The sequence below is a fragment of the Haliotis cracherodii genome, unplaced genomic scaffold (assembly GCF_022045235.1).
Source record: "Haliotis cracherodii isolate W230 unplaced genomic scaffold, xgHalCrac1.p SCAF_15, whole genome shotgun sequence".
NCBI classification, from domain to species: Eukaryota; Metazoa; Mollusca; class Gastropoda; order Lepetellida; family Haliotidae; genus Haliotis; species Haliotis cracherodii.
In genome coordinates, this window is record NW_027266270.1 from 8861120 (window position 1) to 8889056 (window position 27937).

Below are 27937 nucleotides of genomic sequence, written 5' to 3' on the forward strand. Positions count from 1 at the left end.
CGTTAGTTGCCTCTTACGACAAGCATAGTCGCCCTTTGTGGCAAGCATGGGTTGCAGAAGATCACGGGTCTTACGCCCAATGGAAAATATAACTGTTCCCAATTTATAAATTGAAATAAACATATAACATACAACAATATATTATAAAAACTAATACTTTGCTTTTCATTGATTTTTGCAATCGAAATAATTATGTTTATAGATCAGGAATTTGGTATGTACAATCACACTCACAAACAGAATGAAAAGTGACGACAGGGCACGCTCTTGCTGTCCTGATTGCCATGAAAGACTTGTTGCATTGTTTGTAAGGGAACACTTGTAAATTGGGCGTTGTTGTGGTGCCTCTCGTGCCGAGGAACTAAGATAAACCCTGAAAGACATGGTAGTAATCTCTAGTCGGACACAGACACGATATCACCATCGCGACTGGAAATATTGACGAGTCATACAGACCAGCGACCAGTGTAGGAGGAAAACAAAATTTAAGTCACTGTGAACTGAAGCTCCAGTGTGCCATGTTGAAGACACTGAACATGGATATTTTACATGTGTTGGTGCCCTGTCTCCTTATTGGCAGATTGTTCATGTTGGTTTGTGGTAGGTGTGACTTCATGTATTTGTTTTATTATGGTTATAACACGTCCCATTTTAATTCTGGAAATTCATTTGTCCAGAAACTCTCCATGCTGTGGCTCGTTTCGGTCAAAATTCAACATGCTGTTTTCATGCGTTCATACTTAGGAAGAAAGAAATGAAAAATAAGATGTTTCGAAAACGCAAAATTTAAACTATGTCACCCATGGGTGAAGAGTGGCCCATTTGCGAGAATATTTCCCTTTGCTCAAGACGCATGTTTTTTGTTTTGCAAATACATAAAGGCGTTTCTACAAGTATCATGACGAATAATTCAACTCATTTCAAACTCAATTTGTGATCTTGTCAGTGTGCTTTCTGGAATCACAGATATTTCGGTCACTGCTTCAAAACGCAGGAGTCGAAGAATTTTAAAATTTATATTCAAGACTTGACGCATGTAATGGAACAATACATAATATATAACCCGAGGGTAAATTATTATTTTCCATTTTATTCTGGAACACATTGGTTTACAAAAAAAATCTCTCCAATGGGGCGTTGGTTTGGGAGCGGAGATACAGATTGTATTATCAAAGAGTCTATGAGGTGAGGTGAGTCACTGAGTTGTTTTAAAGTGTCATCTTAATGTCACCCCCATTTTGATAGGTCGTTAAACTTTGGACAACTATTATTCATTCATTATGAGAGTCATGATGCACCCTTTATGATACTATGTGCTTCCGACAAACCGATAGAATTCAGTAAGTAAAATTATATTTAAAGCCAAATAAACGCCTCTTGTTAATGTCTCTGGTGTTGCCTTGAAAAAGTAAGATGAGAGATGTGAACGGTAACAGCAGGGATTAAAGTTTTACAAAATTAACATTATCTAGTGTTACTACCTTGAATTATTCCTTTTTCATTTTCAGGTGGTACATAAAGTTACAAATATACATTTCAAATTTACTTAATTTATACTTTATTTGCATTTTTCTTTAAAAATGTGACATGATCTACTTAATCAGCAGATATATCATGGTTACTTAAAGACAACTTTGTTGAAAATAACGTACTATTATGTTTTTGTTGTTTGTTGTTTAACGCCGCACTCAGCAATATTCCAGCTATATAACGGCGGTCTGTATATAATCGGGCCTGGACCAGACAATTCAGTGATTGACATCATTAGCATCGATCCACGCAATTGGTTGGCTGTTCAACGCACACTCAACAATATTCCTAGCTATATGACGGCAGTCTGCAAATCATCGAGTCTGGACCAGACAATCCAGTGATCAGTAAATGCTTGCGATAATTGGCGACTATGCTTGTAAGAGGCGACTAACGGGATCGGGTGGTCAGGCTCAGACTTGGTTGAAGCATCGATTCCAATTGTGTGGATCGATGCTCATGATGTCAATGACTCGATTGTCTGGTCCAGACTCGATAACATAAAGACCGCCGTCATTTAGCTGGAATATTGCCGAGTGCGGCGTAAAACAACAAACCAACCAACCAACCAAATCATACTCGACGTAGTCACTGGATTGTCTGTTCCAGACTTGATTATTTACAGCCGCCGTCATACATATGGAATATCGTGGCATTAAACAATAAACAAACAAACATGGAATAATAATTCACCACTATCAGACTCGGCTATAGACACCGAAAAATACATTGAAAATCTCAGTTCAATGTCTAAAACGAGATCATACATTTTTTTTATTTTAGTCATAAATTAAAATTTTAGGTTAAATATGTTTTAAGAATGTTCCTGTCAGCAGGAAAGAATGCAAATATGCAGGTCGACGAAAGGACGATCAGAGAAAACCCCAATTGCCTTACACTCTCCGAGGAGTTGCATGTGGCGTTGGAGAGTGATGGCGTGACGTCGACCTTGACCTTGATCAAGAACAAAAACGCTGGTGTCAACGCTCCCGTGTATACGTCCAACAAAGGTGGCGAGACTCAGAGACTGAATCTTATAGACATCACGGTATGAGACATATTACATTGTGTGTTCATATATACAAGTGGACAATATAAAAAAAACACTGCTAACTAAACTTCTGGGCAAAAGAAAGGATACACCTGAAAATTGGATTTGACCAAAACATTTCAAACGTTATCCAGACGTTATTAGGCTGACAACAGTCACCGAAACACTGCACATACTGAAGGTCCGAATCACAGTCGTAAAAGGCGACTATGCTTGTCGTAAGAGACGACGAACGGGGTCGTGTGGTCAGGCTCGCTGACTTGGTTGATGCATGTCATCAGTACCAGTTGCGTGGATCGATGCTCATGATATTAATCACTGGATTGTCTGGTCCAGACTCGATTATTTACAGACCGCCGTCATATAGCTGGAATATTGCTGAGAGCGGCGTTAAACAACAAACCATCCAATCAATCAACCAACCGAATCACAAGAGTGAAACCCGTGTCAATACGTCAACATCTAATAACCATTTCTTGTTTGTTTCATTTGTACCCGGGCGGTCGGGTAGCCTAGTGGTTAAAGCGTTCGCTCGTCACGCCGAAGACCCGGGTTCGATTCCCGACATGGGTACAATGTGTGAAGCCCATTTCTGGTGTCCCCCGCCGTGATATTGCTGGAATATTGCTAAAAGCGGCGTAAAACCATACTCACTCACTCACTCATTTGTATCCTCTGTCAAACATGGGTGTATACCTTCTTTTTCCCTGCAGTTTATATATACTCATCGTCCAAAGAAACGTGAACCATAGAAACATATGGAGAAGTGTGTACGTTAAATAGAGTCTCAGATGTTTCCAATTAATGACAAAACTGACAACCAGTCAAGTGTTCCCACAGAGTGTCTTTATTCTTATCAAGATTTGCTGCACGTAATTTCCAAACTTTACACGCTAATCTTGCACGAAACAAATGATGCATATCGAGTTATGGATCTATGACGTCACATGTGATGGGTTCATGACCGACAGTTGACACAACATTCCAGTATGTTCGTTTGTGCATCAAACCAATCTAATATCTCTTGAATATGAGTAAGTCTTCATATGTTAACTCGTGGGATCACACGTGTGGTGAAGATCCGGGGTAGAATAGGTCTTCAGCAACCCATGCTTGCCGTTAAAGGCGACTGTACCTGTCGTAAAAGGCGACTAACGGGATCGGGTGGTCAGGCTCGCTGACTTGGTTGATGCATGTCATCGATCCCAATTGCGTGGATCGATGCTCATATTGTCAATCACTGGATTGTCTGGCCCAGACTCGAATATTTACAGACCGCCGTCATATAGCTGGAATATTGCTGAGTGCGGCGTAAAACAACAAAAAAACAAACATGTATGGTATTCGCTTTTCCTTAGGCGGTGAGTATATTTTCATATTTAACAGCTGCAATCGTATATTTTATTTATTTCCTGACGAAACGCATTTGTTTTGGTAACACAGGGCGTACTGATACTGAAGTACAGAAACTAAAATCGATAATGTAACGCATTTTGTAACTATTCTATAGCAATAGTGTGTTTGACTGCACTTTGTAATGTTCTGCTCTTACACGTCACATGGCATGACCCTGCTTTACGACCTTCTGAGGGAACAGGCAGTTTTCTTATACCAGCCTTTCATCAGGTATCAACGGTATCTGAAACATATAACAAAATAAAGTCAATGTCATACACGTATGTATTTGCAAAAGATACATTGTTCGGTATACAGTCAAATACCCATGTGTCGAAACTTCGATGTGTCGAAGTTACGTTTGTCTCGAAGTAAGGGTTTGGTTTCTGCGTATTGCTTCTTTAATCATCTTTATTTAAGCGCTGGTGTGTCGAATTTGATGTGGCGGTTGTCTCGAAGTCATTTTCCAGGCCCGAACATGTACTTGAAGCACAAATTTACTCTGATAAGTCGACATTTATTTTCGTTTGAACCTCGGATAACTCGAAGTGTTTACGTACATGTCGGTCCCTTCATCTTCGGCACGACGGTGTTTGACTGTATATGAAGAAGTGGAGCCTAGCTTTTATTCCAGATTTAAATGTTACAGAGCAATATAGCATTGATATTTTCCCTTGGTTGGTTTGGATTGTTGTTTTACGCCGCACTGAGCATTTATATGACGGCGGTCTGTAAATAATCGAGTCTGGACCAGACAATCCAGTGATTAATATCATGAGCATCTATCTACGCAATTGGGATGAACAAAGTCAGCGAGCCTGACCACCCGATCCCGTTAGTTGCATTTTACGACAAGCATAGTCGCCTTTTACGGCAAGCATGGGTTGCTGAAGACCTATTCTACCCCGGAATCGTCACGGATATTTTCCCTTGAGTATGCTCATATTTTCATACGATAACTCGCTTTGGGTTTTGCAGGAGCGAAAGAAGAAGTTATGTATAGATCAATTTCATTAAAATCATATCTAAGTTCACGCTGCCGCTGAACAAAGATCTGAGGACAGGTCACGTCAGAACGACCTTTCGCGAACTTTGATCGACCACTGAAATGACTAACAAGCAGTTCCCATCAGCCAATTAGAAAGCAGCTTTCTCGAGCTATACGGCACTCGTTTCAACCTGGCGTCTTCCATTTCAGACTACGCTTGAAAAATATGTTGACACGTTCTCGATTAAAACTTTGAAAACTGAAGAAACGAATATTCCGGAATGTCTAATATATGGTTGAGATTGTATGGCAGTGCTTCCCACGTTCTGTGCAACGCCTCCTCCGTTCAAACGTTTATCCCACGGAAGCGAAGATGGACGATAAGTTTGACGGAATCAGTCGTATTGTCGTTCGGAATACCCCGTGTTAACGTTTTCGAGCTTGCATGATTATAAAACATATTCCGACTGTCACTTTCACGATCTCGTAAGCGACGCTCTGATTGGTCGGATGAAAGGTCGTTCTGACGTCACCCGTGATGGGATGTCCTCGGATCTTTGTTTAGCGATAGCGAGAACTTAGATCTGATTTTAATGAGATTGTGTATAGATGGTATTGAATTGTGTACTGTGTCTGGGTGGGATATCCAAGTTACACTGTTGTATGGTATCCCAGCAGCTGGCACTGTATATTCGGAAATGATAAGTTATTTTATCTGAATCGTTTTTTGTTTTGATTTGGAGTGTTTTGTTGCCAGAATGTCGGCATGTACCTGGATGTAACCAATATGGCGTCAATGAAGGTCACGTGTTTTGCACCGCACAATGAGAGCGTGCAATTGATATTTGTAAGTATTAGAATAACAAACCTACTTTACTGTAATAACATACTGATTAATTTGTTAGGCCTGTAAATTTAACTCTTAAGAAACGACTTGTTCAAATAAAATTTCTTTTTTCAGTCGGCCTCGGACTTTCTGGCACACGTCATGCCACGTGATAAACTTCAAAAGACCTATTATGTAAGGAAATCATGGGAAATATAATCCCAACAAACTGTAAGCGACATTGAGAAGAATCATCGTGAGTGAGTGAGTGAGTGAGACAGTATTCCAGTTATATCATGGCATGTCAGCTTGATGTGGGAGGAAAGCCCGAAGTGATGCAGATCTCAGACGTGTACCACTTTGGTAAAACCCACGAGCCGGCTACGGTGCTGACGTTCTTGACAATACATCCGCAATGTTCTTTATTCCAGGAGGGGACACTTGCTTTCGGTGACAAAGAATGGGTCCTCAAACCAAACGCAGGGAATATATTCAGTAGTCCTGTACAGTATGACATGGAGCTTTACCAGCTGCCGGACTTCGGAGGTGATTTCAAAGTGAGACGTAAGTTACGATGTTGTTGGCGAATGGGAGACTTGGGTCTCAAACCTATGGAATACCAATGCCTTTTTGTTGCAAAACATAATATTATTTAAAAATATTTGTTTCCGAGACAATTGTTTTCCATGAAAAGCATTAATGGTTTTTTTTGGTGTAAGTATTTATAAACATCTACCAATGATGCATCACGCTTTCAGCATTGACGGGGAAGACAGATGACACCAGTACGCCAACTCCAAACGGCGTCCCAAAGCCAACAGCTCCAACCAGATCGAAACGAGACGTGCCTGCCTACATCGTAGACTTGCTCGCTGTCATTGACTACAGCATCTACAAAGAGTAAGATACTTACAGTGAGTGAGTGAGTATGGTTTTACGCCGCTTTTAGCAATATTCCAGCAATATCACGGCGGGGAACACCAGATATGGGCTTCACACATTGTACCTATATCGGGAATAGCGATACTTGCAAAGGCTTTGCACTTCCATTGGTCCCCAGCAACCCATGCTGGTCATAAGAGGCGACCAAATGGATTGGGTGGTTGGACTTGGTGGTTTAGTTGATTGGGTGTCATCGTACCACGACGGCGTGGATCGTTGCTCATAATACCATTCCGTGGATTGTCTGGTCCTGACTCGTTTATTTACAGACCACCGTCATATAGCTGGAATACTGTTGTGCGGCTTAAAAAACAATAGGAAATGAAACCTGATTACACTTACAAAGTTTGTTTGTTTGTGGGGGCACGGGTGGCCCAGTTGTCTGTGCAGAGTTACGTCCCTTGGGCACGCCAGAAACCTATGATTGTGGGTTCGATTACCGGTTCGCCCCGATTATGTTTCTAGGTTTGTCAGCACCATACCCGTGCTCGTGGGTTTCACCGAAGAGGTAAACGTCTGAGACCTGCATCACTTCGGGCTTTCCTCCCACATTAAGCTGACACGCTGTGATATAACTGGAATACAGTTAAAAGCGGCGTTAAACCAAACTCACTCACTCACTTGTTTGTTTGTTTGTTTGTTGTTTAACGCCGCACTCTGAATACGTTTCAACTTCAGTGAGTTTCAAATTATCAATGAGGACCGGATCAGTCATTTTCAGATTTTCGAAATATTTTCATAAAACATTTTCATTGAACTCATACTGATTAAGGTAGATACGGTATTACAGGTCTGAGAACTGTTTGTTTGTTGTTAAACGCCGCACTCAGCAATAGTCAAACTATATGACGGCGGACTGTAAATAATCGAGTCTGGACCAGACAATCCGGTGGTTGACATCATGAGCATCTATCCACGCTTGACCACACGAGTCGCCTCTTACGCATAGGTTTATCATATCCATTGAAATTGTTGTCCTTTTTCTGTTGTAGGTAATATTACTGTTGACGCATGATCACAGAAAGTAAAGTGTGTTCGTCGTAAGTTTATCATATACATTGCAGATATTACGACAAGAGCGCGATGGGAACGGATGCACTGAAACGAGAAGATGCTTTGGCAGAAATAAGAAAATATTTCGCCCACATAGTCAATGGGGTAGGACGGTCTCGTAATCTATAGTGAACTTTCCTTGGTTGTTTAACGTCACTAATGTCTTCAGCAGCCCATGCTTACGACTATGCTGGTCGTAAAAGGCGACTAACGGGATCGGGTGGTCGGGCCAGCTAACTTGGTTGATGTATGTCATCGTATCCCAATTGCGTGGATCGATGCTCGTGATATCAATGACTGGATCGTTTGGTCCAGACTCCATTATTTACAGACCGCCGTGACATGGCTGGACTATTGCTGAGTGTGGCGTTAAACAACAAACAATGGTTAACGTCACACTTAACACCTTTTCTACTATACTAGGGCGGCCTGTACGTACCCGAGTCTTGACCACAGAAATCCATTGATTGATGATGACAGTCGAGTGTAAACTGTGCAAATTTCACGGAGATCGCGAAATGACAGACAATTCTACGGAATCCTTTTAGGGCCACTTGTTATTTTTTAAATTTCAAGATGCTTTGTTGAAATTTCAAGAAATTACGTTGAAAATTCAAGATATTAAGTTGAAATTTCACGATATATTCTTAGTTGAAATTTCAAGATAGTGAATGATCTAGACATTTCGATATATAAAGTTGAAATTTCAAGTTTTAATCTTAACATTATAACTCAATATCTTGACATTTCAACTTAATATTAATTTTAACATAGCAACTTGAAATTTCAACTTAGTATCTTGAAATTTAAAGAAAAAGAATATTTAAAAAACCAAATGACCCTAATAGGATTCCGCACAATTCACAACCTACATCGTATGTCTGTACGTTGTCTCACGCAATGAACGTCAGTTACATGTGTTTTTTACCCTATGAATCTTGCTGAAATCTATTATTGGCTATATGAGAATGTAGTATTATTAAGTGTCCAACATGTCTACATAAGTGATCCTGAAAAAAGGCCTATAGGTACGTGACTCAATGTCATTGTAAACTTCGAAAAAAACACAACATGTAACATGCATCAGCGTTATCACAAACACATCAACACGATGACAAGACCAGGTCTCCTTGCCGTGATGTGTGTACTGTTCTTGAAACTGAGATGTATGTTCGGATATTGTGGCCACGTTTTAACAACTAAATAGAAAAGTGGTATGTCAAGCATGCCTCTCATACCTACATGGTATATTGTTGTCTGACTATAGAGGTTACAGGATATGTACAGACACTCAATTATGACGACATTACCTTTTCAGTATATTTGCAATTTACACTGACAGCATGACCCACGGGTGGCCCCGGGGATATATATCAGTTTCATATTTCTTCTTGGTTGGTTGGTTTGTTGTTTAACGCCGCACTCAGCAATATTCCAGCTATATGACGGCGGTCTGTAAATAATCGAGTCTAGATCAGAAAAATCCAGTGATTAATATCATGAGCATCGATCCACGCAATTGGTTGGTTGGTTGGTTGGTTGGTTGGTTGATTTGTTGTTTAACGCCGCACTCAGCAATATTCCAGCTATATGACGGCGGTCTGTAACTAATCGAGTCTGGACCAGACAATCCAGTGATTAATATCATGAGCATCGATCCACGCAATTGGGATCGATGGCGAGCCTGACCACCCGGTCCCGTTAGTTACCTTTTACGACAAGCATTGTCACCTTTTACGGCAAGCATGGGTTGCTGAAGACCTGTTCTACCCCGGAATCTTCACGGGTCCATATTTCTTCTGTTACCTTGTTATTACTATAATTTGGCAGGTGTTCCAAGTCGGGTAGAGGTCATGATTGTCTGTGAAGATTCATTAAGGCTCACGCTTGTTCTTAATTATTAGTTTTTGTGTTTTTGTTGGCTGTTTAACCCGCTCTCGTTACGGCACAAGTTACATTTAAGGTTTCACATTAACATTATTAGGAAGGTTTTGTTTGTTTGTTGTTTAACGCCGCACTCAGCAATATTCCAGCTATATGACGGCGGTCTGTAAATAATCGAGTCTGGACCAGACACACTAGTGATTGACATCATGAGAATCGATCCACGCAATTTGGATACGACATGCGTCAACTATTCTTTCAGCGTGACTGATCACGCGATCCCTTACGAGCTATTGTATGTTGCCGACAAACCAAGAAACATAATCAGGGCAAACCGGGATTCAAATCCACGATCATGGGATTGTGGTACGCCTAAGGGACGCAACTGTGCTCAGCAAATTACGATGCCTTTGACGCCTTGGCCGCCTGATCGCCCTGTTGTTGTTAGTTGTTCCGAGTGAATAAATGTTGTAGGTTTATATTAATAATATTCTAGATATATGGCGCCGTCTGGAAACAATCGAGTCAGGGCCAGATAAAGCAATGGTTGAAATCATTCGCCTTCAGGGTACCAAGAAACACTGCAGGTCAAATCATGAACGCCCTAACTTATATTCGACTCTTGAGATCTAAATGGGATTTGGGGAACTTTTTCACTTTTAGAGCATTTGGAGTGAGTATACAATCTGGTTCCAACGTTGAAAAGTATCATTTTTGTCCCCCTCGACAAAGCGACTTGAATATTTAATGATATTTTTAGAATAATATTCCCTGGAGCCACATCGCTTTATTAAATTCCCCCCTGTATTCCACTGACCAGGCGGTTCAATTCTCATAGCGGATGAGTCATGTCCTTAAGTGACATGGAAAGAGAATTCTTGAAGACCAAGTAACGAGACTGACCACCCGATTCATTTAATCGCGTCTTAAGACCAGCATAGGTTGTAAGGACCAATTCTAGCCCGGATCCTCTACGGATTGATATAGTGCAAGAGGATGAAAATAATTATCAGTAATTTTAAAATGTTCGAGGACACAGTTTTTCCATTTCTTCCAAAACTTCCATCATCTGGGATCAAACCCCTGAAGAAACCCCCAGCTTTGAAACATAGATCTGTTATATCACGGTGTAGAAACTGAAGTGGAGGAAAGTGTTACAGGCCGTAGACGATTATAACTTAGAGGAGCGTTTCGAATCCGAGATTAGCCCTGACGGTGTTCCTATGTTTGTCAGCACCATACCCTTGTAGATGAGTTTCACGTGTGCGCTCTTGGACCTGTAGGACCTCGGCTGACACACCGTGACAAAATTGCAGAACGACCACGACCAAACTTATAATCACTACAAAACCCTTCCCGAAATAATTTGAAGTAATAATACCTTAAATTGTAGCTGAAGTGGATAGAACTATCATAAAACCGGGTGGGCCACTGTAACTTGATAATGACCTCATATTGCTTGACGACGGGCCAATATCGCTCCCGTGACGTCATAGGGTTCAATAGTGACCTCATCTGGTTTGTTCTACGACGTTTCCAAACTTTTAAAAGTGGGCCAGTGACATTCGTTGCCTTTTGAGGGCAGTAAATGTTTCAAAACCGACATTGTTGTATATTTTTATTTGATAACAAATTCAAATCATTTTAGCTATAATAACAGTAACGCTATTTTTCAGGGCATTATCGTTTGCAGAAGCCCTCGGTCTTTTCTGCAGATGGTAATGCCCTGAAAAATAGCGTTACCCTTAAAACACAAAAAATGACGTGTAACCGTTACTTGTTTTATTGAGTATGATGATTTTAATTACAATAATAAATACAATCTTGAGACAATTTTCTTGATAAAAAAATCAGGCAGCACTGCGGTATGCTGATACGGACGTGTAACCGTTATTTGTTTTCTTGTGTATGACGATTTTTCTTATATTTATAAATAACTATGAGACATATCTATTTATCATATTCAGATCGCACTGCGGTATGCAGAAATTGACATGGATCCGCCAATTGACGTGCGGTTAATTGGTTATTTCGTCGCAGAGGTATAGTGATATTTTCAACACAATGTTTTCATTTACTTACCTTTGTTTTCAAAAACGCTGAAATCCGACCTATATAAGTATTTCTCACACATGACAATCAAAATGTAAATAAAAAGGAAAGGCGACTTAAGAATTGTAAACATCTAAAAAAATACATTGAAAAGTATTTGAGGGAAAAAAATACGAAGAAATTTGGCATGTTAGATCATTTAATATAGTTTTGATTTGTTGAGTTCTTCATACAATGGGCAATGGGAAGCCCTTTCCTTTCCAAAAAATATTCCCTTTCGTGTTCGATGTCATATCTAAACCAATATTTGATTGTCATTTGATAACCTGTCATGTAAATACGCAAGACAACAAAGCATTCGTGTACACAGGGACAACAAAAAGGTTTTTCACATGTGTAAAGACACATTTATAATATTTCAGTAATTCTTTCAACTCATGCATTTTTTAACCTGTCAGGACGTTTACCTTTCTTCGCGACTCGAAAGGAAGCCAATTTATTCATAAATGATCAATTCTTGTGATTTGTTTTTCTCATGACAAATGTATATTATGGTAAAACAACTTGTCATGTTATTTATAAATCCACAGGTCGAAGCGACGGCGGTATGGACAGAGCCGTACAAGGCATATGACCGCACCAACTTCCTGTATCATGTGGACGCGGACTTGTCCTTGGACCGTCTGAAGCAATGGCGGATGGAAACGACGTTACCTGTTAATGACCATGCCATGTTGTTCACAAGGTTGGTGTGGTCTGCAGCCAGTCTCTGACTACAATAAACGTGTTCACGTACAGTGATCTCACGAGCTGATCTCTCTAAGCCTCAAAAACAGTATTTTTGATTGCAAAATAAGGTCCTAGTCTTGTAACAATTTGGTGAAACCCAAAGCACGGGTATGGTACTGACAAACCAAGAATCATTATCAGAACGATTGTTGTATATGAAGCAACTGTCATCGGATCCTGGTATGCCTGAGACATAATCCTATGCGCAGCGAATTGTGGCGACTTGGCCTCCTGAGAAAGTATAGGAGCTGTGTTTGGCCAAAAAGGCCACTTATTGTTATGTCGTACTTTCAGTCACTTCTTTAAGGCATCGATCTTTTCTTTGAAAGGAGGAGACTTTATATTTCAAATCCTAAAATACATGAGGAGATTTTCTAGAAGGTTCAGGTACAGTTTATTTTATAACAGTATATCCTAGTTCTCCTCCTCCAGAGCATGGGCGGACCCTGGAACAACTTAATTGGTGAGGTGGTGAGGTGAAATGGGGTTTAACGTCGCCTCCAAGATTATTGCACTTATATAGCGACGTGCATGTACGTGTGTGCGTTTGTGTGGCTGTTTGTACTAGTCCGGACTGATGCCGATTTATAGTGCTAGCTCACTGAGATACCATGCCACAGTTTAACATGAATACCCCACTCAGACACAGTATACTGACTCCGAGCCGACCAGTCCTTGTTTTAGCCCCTTAATGTCGAGCGCCAGACAGGATAACGCGGCCGGGGATCGAACCCCGGACTTTCCGCTCTCCGGGCGGACGCTCTACCCCTAGACCACGGAGGCAGTCTACTTAATTAGAGTAAAAGCTTGTCTCGTGTAGTTATTTAGGTGCAGTCTTTCATCTTCCTTGTCCGTTTCAAAGGCACGGTTGGCCCAGTCGTCGAAGGCGCCGCAATTCGCTGTGCAGTTTGCATCCCTTGGGCACGCAAGAAACATGGGTTCGAATCTCGGTTCGCCCCGTTTATGTTTCTACGTTTGTCAGCACCACACTCGTGCTCGTGGGTTTCACCAAAGTGTAAACGTCTGAGATCTGCATCACTTCAGGCTTTTCCTTTAAAAACTGACGCGCCGTGATTTAACCGGAATACCGTTCATAGCGGCGTTTAACTCAACTCACCCATTTCAAATGACGATCACTTTTCATTATTTCAGATACTCCCTGTCTTATCTGGACAGCGGCACAGTGAACCTTGGAGTTGTCGGTACGTACCCTTCAGTGTGCATTTGAACTAATCATGTGTAACGTAATAGCCATTCGCGAATGAGAGCGTTTTGAGAACACTAACAAGTAAGGGAATGTTATTCAACGCCACAGTACAATGCAATTGTCTGGCTATATCACGGCTGTTTGTAAATATACGGATCTCTAGAACAGGCACACTGTGGATGTTGGGCGAAAGCTAAGAGACCCTTTGTTTGTTTGTTTGTTTGTTTGTTGTTTTACGCCGCACTCAGCAATATTCCAACTATATGATGGCGGTCTGTAAATGATCGAGTCGGAACCAGACAATCCAGTGATTTACATCATGAATATCGATCCACGCAATTGGGATCGATGACATGCATCAACCAAGTCAGCCAGCCTGACCACCCGAAAGAGACCCTTTGACAAAGGTAGATAGGTTGACAAAGGTAGAATGATATATGGAATAATTAGTAATTAGGGTAACACTTTTACCATTACAACATGTTAATGGACCGACCATTTGATAAAATCGGGGAGAGAAGGCGTTGTATGGAGACCAGCTATATTTCAAGCTACATCTGAAAGGTTTAAGTTAAACTATAAGCCAATAGTGTTCCTCTTCCAAGAATTTTCGGGGTTAAAAAATATTTTCCATAAAATGCCAGCTCCGAACCCACCCCAACCAAGCAAAAAAATCAAATAGTCGGTCCCTAAGTGTTAAGTAAGTGGGGTTTGGTACATACAAGAGTAACACAATCAAAGGAAGGAAACAAGAAAAGAATATGTATTCAGACAAAGTTTTAGATGGCGAGTATAGATGGACGGCAACGTAAAGCGTGTTACTAACGCCATTTTTGCTAATATGAAAACAACGAATATATCCATTTTGTAACTTTTTGTTTGTTTGTTTGTTGTTTTACGCCGCACTCAGCAATATTCCAACTATATGACGGCGGTCTGTTAAAATAATCGAGTCTGGACCAGGCAATCCAGTGATTGACATTATGAGCATCGATCCACTGGAGTGATCCCCCTTTCCAAATTTGGACCACCTTCAGGCTTGTATTGTAGTGTATCCGTAGGCTCAGTTCGACGCCGTTATGTGTATTTACGCCAGGTCCTAGGAACACATTTTTGATAACGTTAACAATAAATTTTAGTTAACTGAACATCTGTGGTATCAAATGGTCAAGCTGCATTCAAATGGTCAAGCTGCATTCAAACAACAACAACAACAACAACACAATAATATAATAATATTTACCAATAGATATAGAGAATCGCCTTTACTCTACTTTTAAATATCCCTTTGTATACAGGATATGCTTTTGTCGGGTCTACGTGTACCGATGATAGCGTCTCGGTGATTGAAGAGTCCATCGACCGGTTTGCTGGTACGTCGGCTACGGCAGCCCACGAACTTGGCCATAAGTAAGTAGATGGAGGTGTAGGGGGAATTATCATACCTCCATGTCAGAATGTGTGGTTGTTTAACGCCGCACTCAGCAATATTCCAGCTACAAGACGGCGGTCTGTAAATAATCGAGTCTGGGATAGACAATCCAGTGATTGATATCATGAGCAGCGATTAATGCAATTGGGATACGATAACATGCATCAACCAAGTCAGCGAGCCTGACCACCCGATCCCGTTAGTCGCCTCTTACGACAAGCATAGTCGGCTGCCATTGTCTGAGTTTTATGTTGCACAATAAGAAAACAAGGTTCTAGGTATGGCAAGCACAAAAAGACAACACAGTAACACATTTTCTGTGTTGTGCGGGGTAACAATCACTGGTGAAACTGTTAATGTCAATATATTTTCAGGAAAAAGAAAGCACTTTCGGGTTGACAGTTCCCAGGATTCACATTAAGAATCCAAACAACACTTTATCAGTATTATTATATTATTGTTACCATGATAATATGTCAAAATACTCAGATATGGTGAAATGTGATTTGACATTTCATTGTATGGAAGTCTGGAAAAAGAGCAAATTTGATACCGAATTTATAGAATAGAGATGGTGTATTGTTCAGAAGATTTAATTCCCTTATGTTACTTTAAAAAGTTTATGTTTGAAAACTTTAAACATGTAAACAGTGTTGAATTTATGAGATAATTTGTTGTTTTTACTGCATATTTTGAAAGATTGTTGAATTGATTGTTGAAGATAATTGATTAATAAACATGTCATTAAATGTAATAAAGTCAATATGAAAACTGCCATTTAATAACACAATGTTACAGCCCACAGCGCCCATAAGTAGTGACATATACATATACACATACTGATATCAGACGATGAACGGATGACGGGATACAGATTCTGCAGCATTTGTGGAATAATGCTTCAGATGCGTGGTTCTTATATTTGAACATCATGCGCAAGTTGATCTTCTCAAGAGGTCCCGTGAAGATCCAGGATAGAACAGGTCTTCAGCAACCCATGCTTGCCGTAAAAGGCGAGTATGCTTGTCGTAAAAGGCGACTAACGGGATCGAGTGGTCAGGCTCGCTGACTTGGTTGAGACATATCATCGTATCTCAACAAAGCAAAAAGTTGATTTCTCAAGAGACTTAGGCTAAAACAAACCGACAAAACCATTTCATAATCGTAATCGAGTCCATTGTACGATTCCTGCTATATCATATTAAGCATGTGATTATGAATCACTGTCAATGACGACACCAGGTGTTCCCGAGAAATGTGACCCTAACCTGCCCCACTGATGGCATCCGTCACAAACAAATATGAAGGCAAATGAAGGATTCCGGTGAACAAACACGGGAATATATTGTACAAGCATACCACATGCATCGGATTTTCTGGTCACATCTTCAAAACAAATGAAGGGCCTTTGGGAAGGGTTATGGTGAAATATGCAGAATGAAACATTACATTGGCCTTCAGAGTTAGTGTCTCCCGTAACGGATGGCCAAAGTGTTGTTACCGATTGCGTCCAATAATCTCTCATTTGTTTCTTCTAGCCGAACACAACTCACAAAAATGTTAATGACAAATGTATATTACATTTATACACAATACAGAGCAGAGTATCGCATGATATTCCAATAGACAATTCCAGCCAACACCGAACCCTAAAGTTATTGCTTACGAACATAATAGAATGACCCGATTGAACAGGTCCCCGGAGTGTACCAAAACATCCGGACGTGGGTGTACTAGTATTGATGATATAAGTATGTTTTTCTTCACACATTCTATTTAATCACAACCACCCCAGAGGCATGATGTCTTCAACTACAATATAATATTGTCTGCAGTTTTGTATTCTCACTTTATTACCCAATGAAATCATATGATCTTTGAATGTGATCTTTAGTCGCCCCATTTTGTCCACCGTTGCCTTATTTGTGTTCACGAGAATCCTATTTTCTCTCACAGTCTCCAAGGTGTATGTCATTTCCGATAATACAATGACCTGGTTTTGTTATTGAGAGGAAAGGTTTAGTGAAAAGGGCGTCTGCCCTGAGAGCGGAATGTCCGGGGTTCGATCCCCAAGCTGCGTCATACCAAAATGCATTACACTATGATACTTGTTTTTCCCCCGCCCCGCGCTCGGCGTTAAGGATCATAAACAAGGACTGGTCAGCTCGGAGTCCGTACAATGTATCTGAGAAATGTATACATGCTAAACAGCAACATGGTATCTCAGTTGGCTAGCTTTAAAACCGACATAAATCCGGACTAATACAAGCAGCCACACGCACGTGGCTATATAAGTGCAACGTTAAACCCCATTTCACTTCACCGCCTTGGTTATTGTATACACGGGTCTATTGGAGACTTGAAACTTTCTGAATGGAGAGCATTTAATTTTGGAGATAAATTTACTGTGATGTCAATTTCAACCTAGATACCATACTTGTAATTTCTTTCGTGGTATTGACATGACATGGTTGAGTGTAATATGACATAATTGGCTAAATGTTGAGTTCAGTGACGATCGGTGTCATTCCGCGTATATATCAAAAGAGACGTATGAAAAAAACATTTAAATGGTGAAAGGTCCGACACCAATACCATTCAACAGCATTTTTAAAAACAATCAGATTTCAGAATAATTAATAAATAACGTGACAAAACTCTTTCCATATCCAACAGAAATCCCTGCAATAAAGCATATTGTACGACTCCGACTATATCATGAGCATGTGTTCATGAATCACTATCAAATAGTGATGATACCAGGTGTTCGCGAATAGGTGAGTGTATCCTGCCACTCCAGTGGCACCCGAAGACTACCACTGATTGTATGATACCTTGTTACCTTCAGTTTGGGTGCGGAACATGATGGAACGAACAACATTTGCTGGAAAGATGAGAAGTTCCTTATGTGGCCAAGTTTAACGTCCGTCAACATCTTCCACGTGTGGGAGTTTTCTCACTGCTCTGTGGCATATTTCAAGCACCATCTTGGAAACCTGGTAGACACTGCGTAAGTTCTTGACAGGCCGTGCGTGAGAGTACGGCACCAACACACCACCATCACTGTGGATCTGGTGGTCAGGCTCGCTGGCTTGGTTGAGGCATGTCATCGATCCTAATTGCGTGGATCGATGCTCATGATATTAATCACTGGTCCAGACTCGTTTATTTACAGACATAGCTGGAATATTGCTGAGTGCGGCGTTAAACTACAAACAACCAACCAACGTGCCAAAAAGGTGTACACAGTTGCTGGGCCAAATAATACTAGTATAACGCTGTGTAGTTGCTGTTATAATTTGTACCTATTTTTTCATCTGAGGACCTAGTAAAAGAAAGCCTGAATATCATCAATGTAGATGCTTGAAATCAGTTAAATACATTACCCAACCTTTGAAAGGGTTATTATGTCCCATCCCAATTTTTAAATATTAAAAATCTTATGTTCCTATACTTCCATGCAAACAATATCGACTTAGTCCCGAACAACTTTAGGCTTCGTTTCCGAGTCCTAACTCTCAAACTAATGTATATTATTGCCTTTTCATTTTTTTTTATTTGTTGATTTCTTGTGTTTCCAATTATTCTCAAACAAGTAGCGTTTGTTTCCCCTCAAAACTCTGCAGCTAATGAATATTTCTGCATTCAACCATTTTCTTTCAAGGCTATAATTTGCTTTTATTGCTTTCTGATTGTTTTGCAATTTTATAGTAACTACTTGAACTAATGTATCAAAAGGAGTGCTTATGTTTTTATGAGTAAACATTCTAGTTCCTAATTACTCTATGATGTTTGTTTGTTTGTTGTTTAAGGCCGCACTCAGCAATATTCCAGCTATATGACGGCAGTCTGAAAAATAATCGAGCCTGGACCAGAAAATCCAGTGATTGACATCATGAGCATCGATCCACTCAATTGGGATCGATGACATGTATCAACCAAGTCAGCGAGCCTGACCACCCGATCCCGTTAGTCGCCTTCTACGACAAGTATAGTCGCCTTTTACGGCAAGTATGGGTTGCTGAAGACCTATTCTACCCCGGAATCTTCACGGGTCTATTACTCTATGATTAACCCATGATGTTTATCAATTACTCTATGATAAACCCATGATATTACTTATGCTGTGTAGACTATCTCCGTAACCCTATCACATGTTGAGTAGTACACATTGCTGGTATGTTGTTCCTTCACAGAGCGGGTTTCAAGTGTCTCAGTGAGGCTGCGGAACCTACTGACGTGTTTGACGTCGCGGGCAAAAGGCACGGCGAGGAACTTACAATCACTGAACAATGTGAACTGGGCTTGGGTGCTGGTTCAACCATCTGTTACGTGAGTGAACGCGCGAGCGCGTGCATTTAACACCGCAATAGTCCAGCTATATGACGGAGGCATGTTTATAATCCGAGGTCCGGATAATATATCACATGAATGTATTAAACCTGACACCGGTTACACGATCGATTTTATGAGTGCTTCGTACTATGAATAAAGATGAGAAACGTTCTTTTTTGAGTCACAGTTGGGACGTGAATGGATTAAGTCAAAACCTTATGACAAGTCACTTCATCTCTCACATACGCAAATTCCAAATAGTAGGTCTTGTAGAAACATTTGTGTATCGTGCATGTATGTCAAACATTAATTGGTTCGATGGCCGTGATGTCTTCTAGGAACATGTATGTCAGACATTGATCGGTTCAATGGCAGTGATGTCTTCTAGGTACATGCATGTCAGACATTAAGTGGTTCGATGGCTGTGAATCTTCTAGGTACATGTATGTCAGACATTAATTGGTTCGATGGCTATGATGTCTACTAGGTACATGTATGTCAGACATAATTGGTTCGATGGCTATGATGTCTACTAGATACATATATGTCAGACATTAATTGGTTCGATGGCTGTGATGTCTACTAGGTACATATATGTCAGACATTAATTGGTTCGATGGCTGTGATGTCTGCTAGGTACATATATGTCAGACATTAATCGGTTCGATGGCTATGATGTCTACTAGGTACATGCATGTCAGACATTAATTGGTTCGATGGCTATGATGTCTACTAGGTACATATATGTCAGACATTAATCGGTTCGATGGCTGTGATGTCTTCTAGGTACATGCATGTCAGACATTGATCAGTTCGATGGCTGTGATGTCTACTAGGTACATGCATGTCAGACATTGATCGGGTCGATGGTTGTGATGTCTTCTAGGTACATGCATGTCAGACATTGATCAGTTCGAGTATGATCGACTCCTAGGTGGCGTTTGCATAATTATCCATCGTTCAATGAGTAAGTTTTGCAGGTTAATAACATCAGACATCGATAATGTTCTCTGCATTAATGCAAAATATTTTTTTTTTCTCTTTTGTCAGAAACTTAAGTTTGATATGTACTTATATTTATATCCCACCGTCTACTGTAACAATCGTAACTCTAAATATAACATTTACCTGCTTGATCAGCTGTTGCTATTGGAAAGCCTACAAAAAACAAGTCGACATTGGGTTGTTTCAATGAAAGAATTTCTTTCGAAAGAATCCCTTCGTGAAACCATTTTGAAAAGTCTGAAGGAAATTATGTTGTCTTGTGTTCACTTACTTTTCATTAAACTTTATCTTAACAAAGATGGGTCTATTGATTATTGTCATCTTAGATTCTTCAGATTGTATGAAGAAAACTACATTTATCCATAATCAACAAAGTAAGGCACCAATAAATTACTTATGCCTGCTACTGGAAATATAAATCTGATTTGTGTACGTTTGAACAGACAAATACCTAACTCAGAGATACTGTCAATTCTTCATCAAAGTTTTGAAAACAAATACATTCATTCAAACAACAGCCAAATGCAAAAGATACTACGTCAAAAGCCCAGTGGCTTAGCCATTTTCTGAAAGTTTTTACGAATATTGTTTCCACACTGACGGTGATGTGTTAGATGTTATGGATGTTTACTCTGCATGTTACAGTGATGTTGACAAACTTATTTTTGAAAATTATGGACGCTATATTGCATCTAAAAAGTGAAAAAGCTCCTGGCCCTGGCCATGTTGTGGTTGCAATGATAAAATAATTTAAATTTGGGATTTGAATTTTACATCAGTACTTAATTTCAGGACTACGAATTGGGCTTATATGCGAGATCGGAATTCCGAAACTCAGGGTGGTTTTAGAACAAAACATTCAACGACAGATCATATGTTCAAATTATATTCAATAATCCAAAAATGTCTATCACTCGTCCTACACACATTCACAAATATATATATGCTCTCTGGCCCACATCATTCATTCACCTGATGAAGGAGTAAGCATATACTCCGAAACGTTGTGTTCCCCATAATAAAGAAGTTCACATCCATAAACTCTCTTCCTCACAAATCACATGTTTGAAATACTGCTTTAATCTTCTTGGGATGCGTGAACGCCAAGTCCCCAAACTTGCTTCTAACATGATTGTACATTCAGTGAGTGAGTGAGTATGGTTTTACGCCGCTTTTAGCAATATTCCAGCAATATCACGGCGGGGGACACCAGAAATGGGCTTCACACTTTGTACCCATGTCGGGAATCGAACCCGGGTCTTCGGCGTGACAAGCGAACGCTTTAACCACTAGGCTACCCGACCGCCCCAATTGTACATTCAGATGATATGGGCAAAGCCATATGGGTATCAAATATATAAAACCTTTTGTCTCCCGGCTACGGCTTTGTGTGGTTAAACAAAACAGCTGGTAAGGTTACACTCTTTTTTAAATAGCTTCGTGAACAATCTATTAATATGTTTTTTTTCACCAAGAATGGCATTCATTTCCAGAAAACAGTGCAAGGTAGGACTGATGTAAAACATGTCTTATCTATCACTTAATTCTATCACGTAATTTTGTACTTTTCTCTTAAAAAAATGATGCTGTCATATCAAAACTGTCCATATATGTTCAAAATCTGATTTATCCTAGAAGCGAACTGTTAAACATAAGGATTATATTGTATACAACTCGTACGCATATGAGCCGGGGGTATTAAATGCAATACTCTCTTGACTTTGATTTATCGACTCTACCCAGACAAACTAGTGATTGATATTATGAAGAACGATCCACGCCGTGGGGCTACGATGTCACGCAATCATCCAAGTCACCTTGCCCGACCACCCGATTCATACAGACGATTGTTGGACTAGCATAGGTTGCTGGAACCAATTATTACCATGGAACAAGAGATAGATATAATACGAGGGCCATTCAATATATAACCAGCCTAAGCTATTTATCAGATCTTAACGGTTGCATGTTTGTCACGTGCTGTGCACCAATGTATGTCACGTGCATAGACAAAGTTTCAGTGAGGAAATTGTATTTGAAGTCACACACGTGATCTATAAAGATGGCAAGGGTAGATTCTGCAAAAAATTTCGTCAAAGGTTGAATACAGGGCTGTTATTAGGTATCTCTACTTAAAAGGGAAACCGGGAAAGGAGATACATGATGAATTGTCAGATGTTTATGGTGGCAGTGCACCTTCGGATGCACCTGTCAAATTCTGGGTTGCAGAATTTAAGAGGGGTCGGGTGAACCTGGAAGATGAGCCACGCCCTGGCAGGCCTGTAGAGGTGACCAATGACCAAACCAGTGAAGCTGTAAGACAACTGTTGTCAAAGACAGGCGAATGAAGGTGTCAGAAATGGCCAAGGCCTTGAACATTTCAGAGGGAAGTGTCCATACCATTTTGCATGATCGTCTGGGTATGAGGAAGCTGTCTGCCCGATGGGTCCCGAAATGTCTGACTGATGATCAGAAGGCTGTACGTGCGTCAATGTGTTAGGCACTTTTTACGCAATGCAGTCGGGATGCAGACAACGTTATGGAGAGAATTGTTTCTGGTGATGAAACCTGGGTACACCACTATGACCCAGAAACCAAAGAACAGAGTAAGCAGTGGACTGGCTTTGCTTCATCCCGTCCCAAAAAGTTTAAGACTCAACCATCGGCTGGCAAAGTCATGGCAACCATCTTTAGGGGATACCAAAGGGGTCTTGCTCATTGACTACTTGCCACGTGGCCAGACTATTACTGGAGTACTACTCCGATCTCCTGGACCGTTTGCGGACTGCTATTCTTGCCAAACGTCGTGGAAAGATCACAAAAGGTGTGCTGCTCCAACATGATAATGCCAGAGTGTACACTTGTCGACTTTCGGTTGCCGCAGTGAAGCGGAACGGGTTCAAAGTATTGCCTCATCCACCTTACTCACCAGACCTGGCACTAAGCGACTACTTTCTCTTCCCAAACTTGAAGAAAGGACGTCATTTCCGGTCCGATGATGAACTCACGACAGCAGTGGAGGGGTGGTTACACGAACAACCCCATAGTTTCTATCACAACAGGCTTTTAGCTCTCACACATCGCTGTACAAAGTGCATAGACCTCAATGGTGGTTATGTGGAAAAAGAAGAAGTGAGGAGCAGTAACAAATAGGTTAGGCTGGTTATATATTGAATGGCCCTCGTATTAACCCCTGTGTACAACGTTAAATGAATATGCAATGTAAACAACAAAAAACATCAGTAGTAAATTAGTTTATTCTGTATATTCTATTTAAATGTATTTGAGAAGTACATACGTAACATTATTTTCAGAGTCTTACACCTCTGGACACACTGTGTGGAGGATTATACTGTGAAATACCTGGCTATCCGGGATATTGTCAGCCCATATATCCTGCCCTTGGGACCCAGTGTGGAAGTGGAAAGGTAAGACATGCTTAACTATTTCTCTAACACTACCAGTCGGTCATCCGGCCCTTGTATCCCAGTGTGGATGTGGGAAGGTAAGACACTGTTTCTCTAACACTACCAGTCGGTCATCCGGGCCTTGTATCCCAGTGTGGATGTGGGAAGGTAAGACACTGTTTCTCTAAGACTACCAGTCGGTCCTCCGGCCCTTGTATCCCAGTGTGGATGTGGGAAGGTAAGACACTGTTTCTCTAAGACTACCAGTCGGTCATCCGGCCCTTGTATCCCAGTGTGGATGTGGGAAGGTAAGACACTGTTCCTCTAACACTACCAGTCGGTCATCCGGCCCTTGTATCCCAGTGTGGATGTGGGAAGGTAAGACACTGTTTCTCTAACACTACCAGTCGGTCATCCGGCCCTTGTATCCCAGTGTGGATGTGGGAAGGTAAGACACTGTTTCTCTAACACTACCAGTCGGTCATCAGGCCCATATATCCCAGTGTGGATGTGGGAAGGTAAGACACTGTTTCTCTAAGACTACCAGTCGGTCCTCCGGCCCTTGTATCCCAGTGTGGATGTGGGAAGGTAAGACACTGTTTCTCTAACACTACCAGTCGGTCATCCGGCCCTTGTATCCCAGTGTGGATGTGGGAAGGTAAGACACTGTTTCTCTAAGACTACCAGTCGGTCATCCGGCCCTTGTATCCCAGTGTGGATGTGGGAAGGTAAGACACTGTTTCTCTAAGACTACCAGTCGGTCCTCCGGCCCTTGTATCCCAGTGTGGATGTGGAAAGGTAAGACACTGTTTCTCTAACACTACCAGTCGGTCATCCGGGCCTTGTATCAAAGTGTGGATGTGGGAAGGAAATGATGTACAGTGTACATGTAACTGTTTTATGCATAGCAACAATTACTATTTAGTCTGTACTTCCATTCGATATAAGTGAAAATTCATTAATCCGGAAGGACACAAGAACGCATGATAACGACTTTTTTCCCAGTTTCGCAGTTTTACGCGACCAATTTGTTTGACTCACAAACATCCTTTAAACTATTCCGTACAAAGCTAAACAGAAAATATATAAATGCATTAACGAGATACCTAGATCTTGATAGGCCGTGGTATAACTGAGACAAAATGTGCGAGGCCGCGTTAAACTGAACCACTCATTCACTTTAGATAAATATATATATTATTCTCTTGATGAAGGGACAAGAAGTAGCATTGAAACCTTTTGACGATTTTTGTCTTCCTGTTTTATCAATTTATATATACGCTAGACCCGTGAAGACCCGGGGTTGAAAAGGTCTTCAGCAACCCATGCTTGCTGTAAAAGGCACTATGCTTGTCGTAAGAGGCGACTAAGGGGATCGGGCCGTCAGGCTCGCTGACTTGGTTGAAGCATGTCATCGATCCCAATTGCGTGGATCGATGCTCATGATATCAATCACAGGACTGTCTGGTCCTGACTCGTTTATTTACATATAGCTTGAATATTGCTGAGTGCGGCGTAAAACAACAAACAAACCAACTAATATATACGCTTTACCAATGTATAATTGTCTGCTTGTTTTCCTGTGGTAACACTGTTTACCTGTTTCATAGTTTTACCTATGTTGGCACTACGTAGCTATGTATACATCTGTTTACTTCAGTTATCACTGTTTACATAAGTTGACACTCTTTACCAAAGTATAGCTCTGTTAAAGTTTACATCTGTTCAAGGACATATAAACATGTTTACTTCCGTTTACCTAAGTTGACACCTTTTCGCGAACACCTGGTGTCATCACAATTTGATAGTGATTCATACGCGCATGCTCTTGATATAGTCGGAATCGTAAATCGAATTTGCTTTATGCAGAGATTTCTAATGGATATTGAAAAGGTTTTGTCGCTTTATTTACACGTGTTTATCCATGTTTGCCCACGTTTACCTATGCTATTTCTCTGTTTTCCTTCAGTGGTGTCAGGGAGGACAATGTGTAGCCACCGACGATGCGTCCATTACATCAGGTGAATATGATAGTTATTGTTCCATATTGTTCTGTGGCTGTTGGGTAGCATAGTGGTTAAGGCACCGAAGACCCGGGTACGAATTCACACATAAGTACAATGTGTGAAGTCTTTTTTAAGTGTGAATTTGCTGACATATTGCTAAGATCGGCATAAAACCTATTTCCTCACTCCACATTGTTCCAATGATTCCGGGTTACAATAGGTCTTCAGCAACCCATGCTTGCAATTGCTGTAAAAGGTGACTATGCTTGCCGTAGAAGGAGACTAACGGGATCGGGTGGTCAGGCTCGCTGACTTGGTTGATGCATGTCATCGATCCTTGCCGTAAAAGGCGGCCTATGCTTGTCGTAAAAGACGACTAACGGGATCGGGTGGTCAGGCACGCTGACTTGGTTGAAACATGTCATCTATCCCAATTGCGTGGATCGATGCTCATGATGTCAATCACAGGATTGTCTGGTCCAGACTCGATTATTTTACAGACCACCGTCATATAGCTGGAATATTGCTGAGTGCGGCGTTAAACAACAAACCAAATAGATAAGGAAATGAATTCCCTGTTGTTTGTCTTGTGGGATATAAACAATTGAAATGCTCTAAATTTTGTTTCAGATAGTTGTCCCCTTGGTGAGACGGCTGACGTGTACGAAACAGGACAGAATTGTTCTTCATATATCGGAGACTATGGCACTACTTCTTGTTACTCAATAGAAAGTCTCTGTTGCAGCACTTGTCTTGATCTAAGTACAGGTGGCACAGGTATGTGAATGTTAATGACCGGTGGCGATCCGGGTTAGAATTGGTCTTCGGTAACCAACGTATGTCCTAAGAGGGTACCGGGTGGTCAGGCTCCTGGGTCGGTTGACGCATGTCATCGTATCCTAATTTCGCAGATCGATGCGCATAATGTCAATCAGTGGATTGTCTGGTCGAGACTCGACTATTTACAGACCGCCGTTGGCGTTCAACAACAAACAGACAAATTTTAGCATACAGATAATTGAATGAAGCCAAATGTACACTAAGAATGATAAATAGCACGTAGGTAATGAAGCACGCGGATAGGGAAGCCAGATATTCAGTAAGGATAATGATTAAAGGGATTGTACAGATGTCATAAGCTGATTGGATCCTTATTAAAATGGTCTATTGCTCCATTGCTTTATTAGACCTCCACAGGCAGACGAGATACTTGTTATCTATTTTCGTTGTTGTCAATGTTGTTAACCTGCTTATCACAACATGTCATGCATATATGTCTCTCATCCGAGGTAGAATAGGTCTTCTCAGACCCGTGAAGATTCTGGGGTAGAATAGGTCTTCAGCAACCCATGCTTGCCGTAAAAGGTGACTATGCTTGTCGTAAAAGGCGACTAACGGGATCGGGTGGTCAGGATCGCTGACTTGGTTGATGCATGTCATCGATCCCAATTGCGTGGATCGATGCTCATGATATTGATCACTGGATTGTCTGGTCCAGACTCGATCATTTACAGACCGCTGTCATATAGCTGGAATATTGCTGAGTGCGGCGTTAAACAACCAACCAACCAACCAATCTTCAGCAACCCATGCTTGCCGTAAAAGGCGACTATGCTTGTCGTAAGAGGCGACTAACGGGATCCGAATGGTCAGGTTCGCTGACTTCAATGCTCATGACATCAATCACTGGACTGTCTTTCCAGACTCGATTATTTACAGACCGCCGGAATATTGCTGTGTGCGGCTTAACCAACAAACCAACCAACCAACCAACTTATGTACGTATTCATTTACAGGATGCGAGTACGGCGATCGATACGTATGGTGCGAAGAAAGGTTCTGTGACCCCAGTTTGAACGAGACGATGAATGACGGTACACTGTATCAGGTGGTCTGCTGTCAAACGTGTGGCTTGACTGGCGACCTTTACCTTGACGAAAATGCTGCTGTTTCTTTCATGGAAAGAGGCTTGTTTCACACCTGTACATCCGTGTTGCTGGTGACGCTACTGTTTCAACTCATATTCATGCATTGA

General features: G+C 41.0%; 1 protein-coding gene across 1 annotated transcript; it reads left to right on the forward strand.

Annotated features, from left to right (window-relative positions):
• The first annotated feature begins 518 nt into the window (after positions 1-518).
• On the forward strand, positions 519-27937 carry LOC139462659 (hemorrhagic metalloproteinase-disintegrin-like kaouthiagin). The gene is made up of 16 exons (XM_071244489.1): positions 519-600; positions 2364-2578; positions 5722-5811; positions 6222-6354; positions 6549-6690; positions 7797-7890; positions 11637-11711; positions 12312-12466; positions 13663-13712; positions 15016-15127; positions 17998-18159; positions 19346-19481; positions 23804-23917; positions 25866-25917; positions 26533-26679; positions 27699-27937. The coding sequence occupies exons 1-16, from the start codon at positions 519-521 to the stop codon at positions 27935-27937; spliced, it is 1998 nt and encodes a 665-aa protein (XP_071100590.1).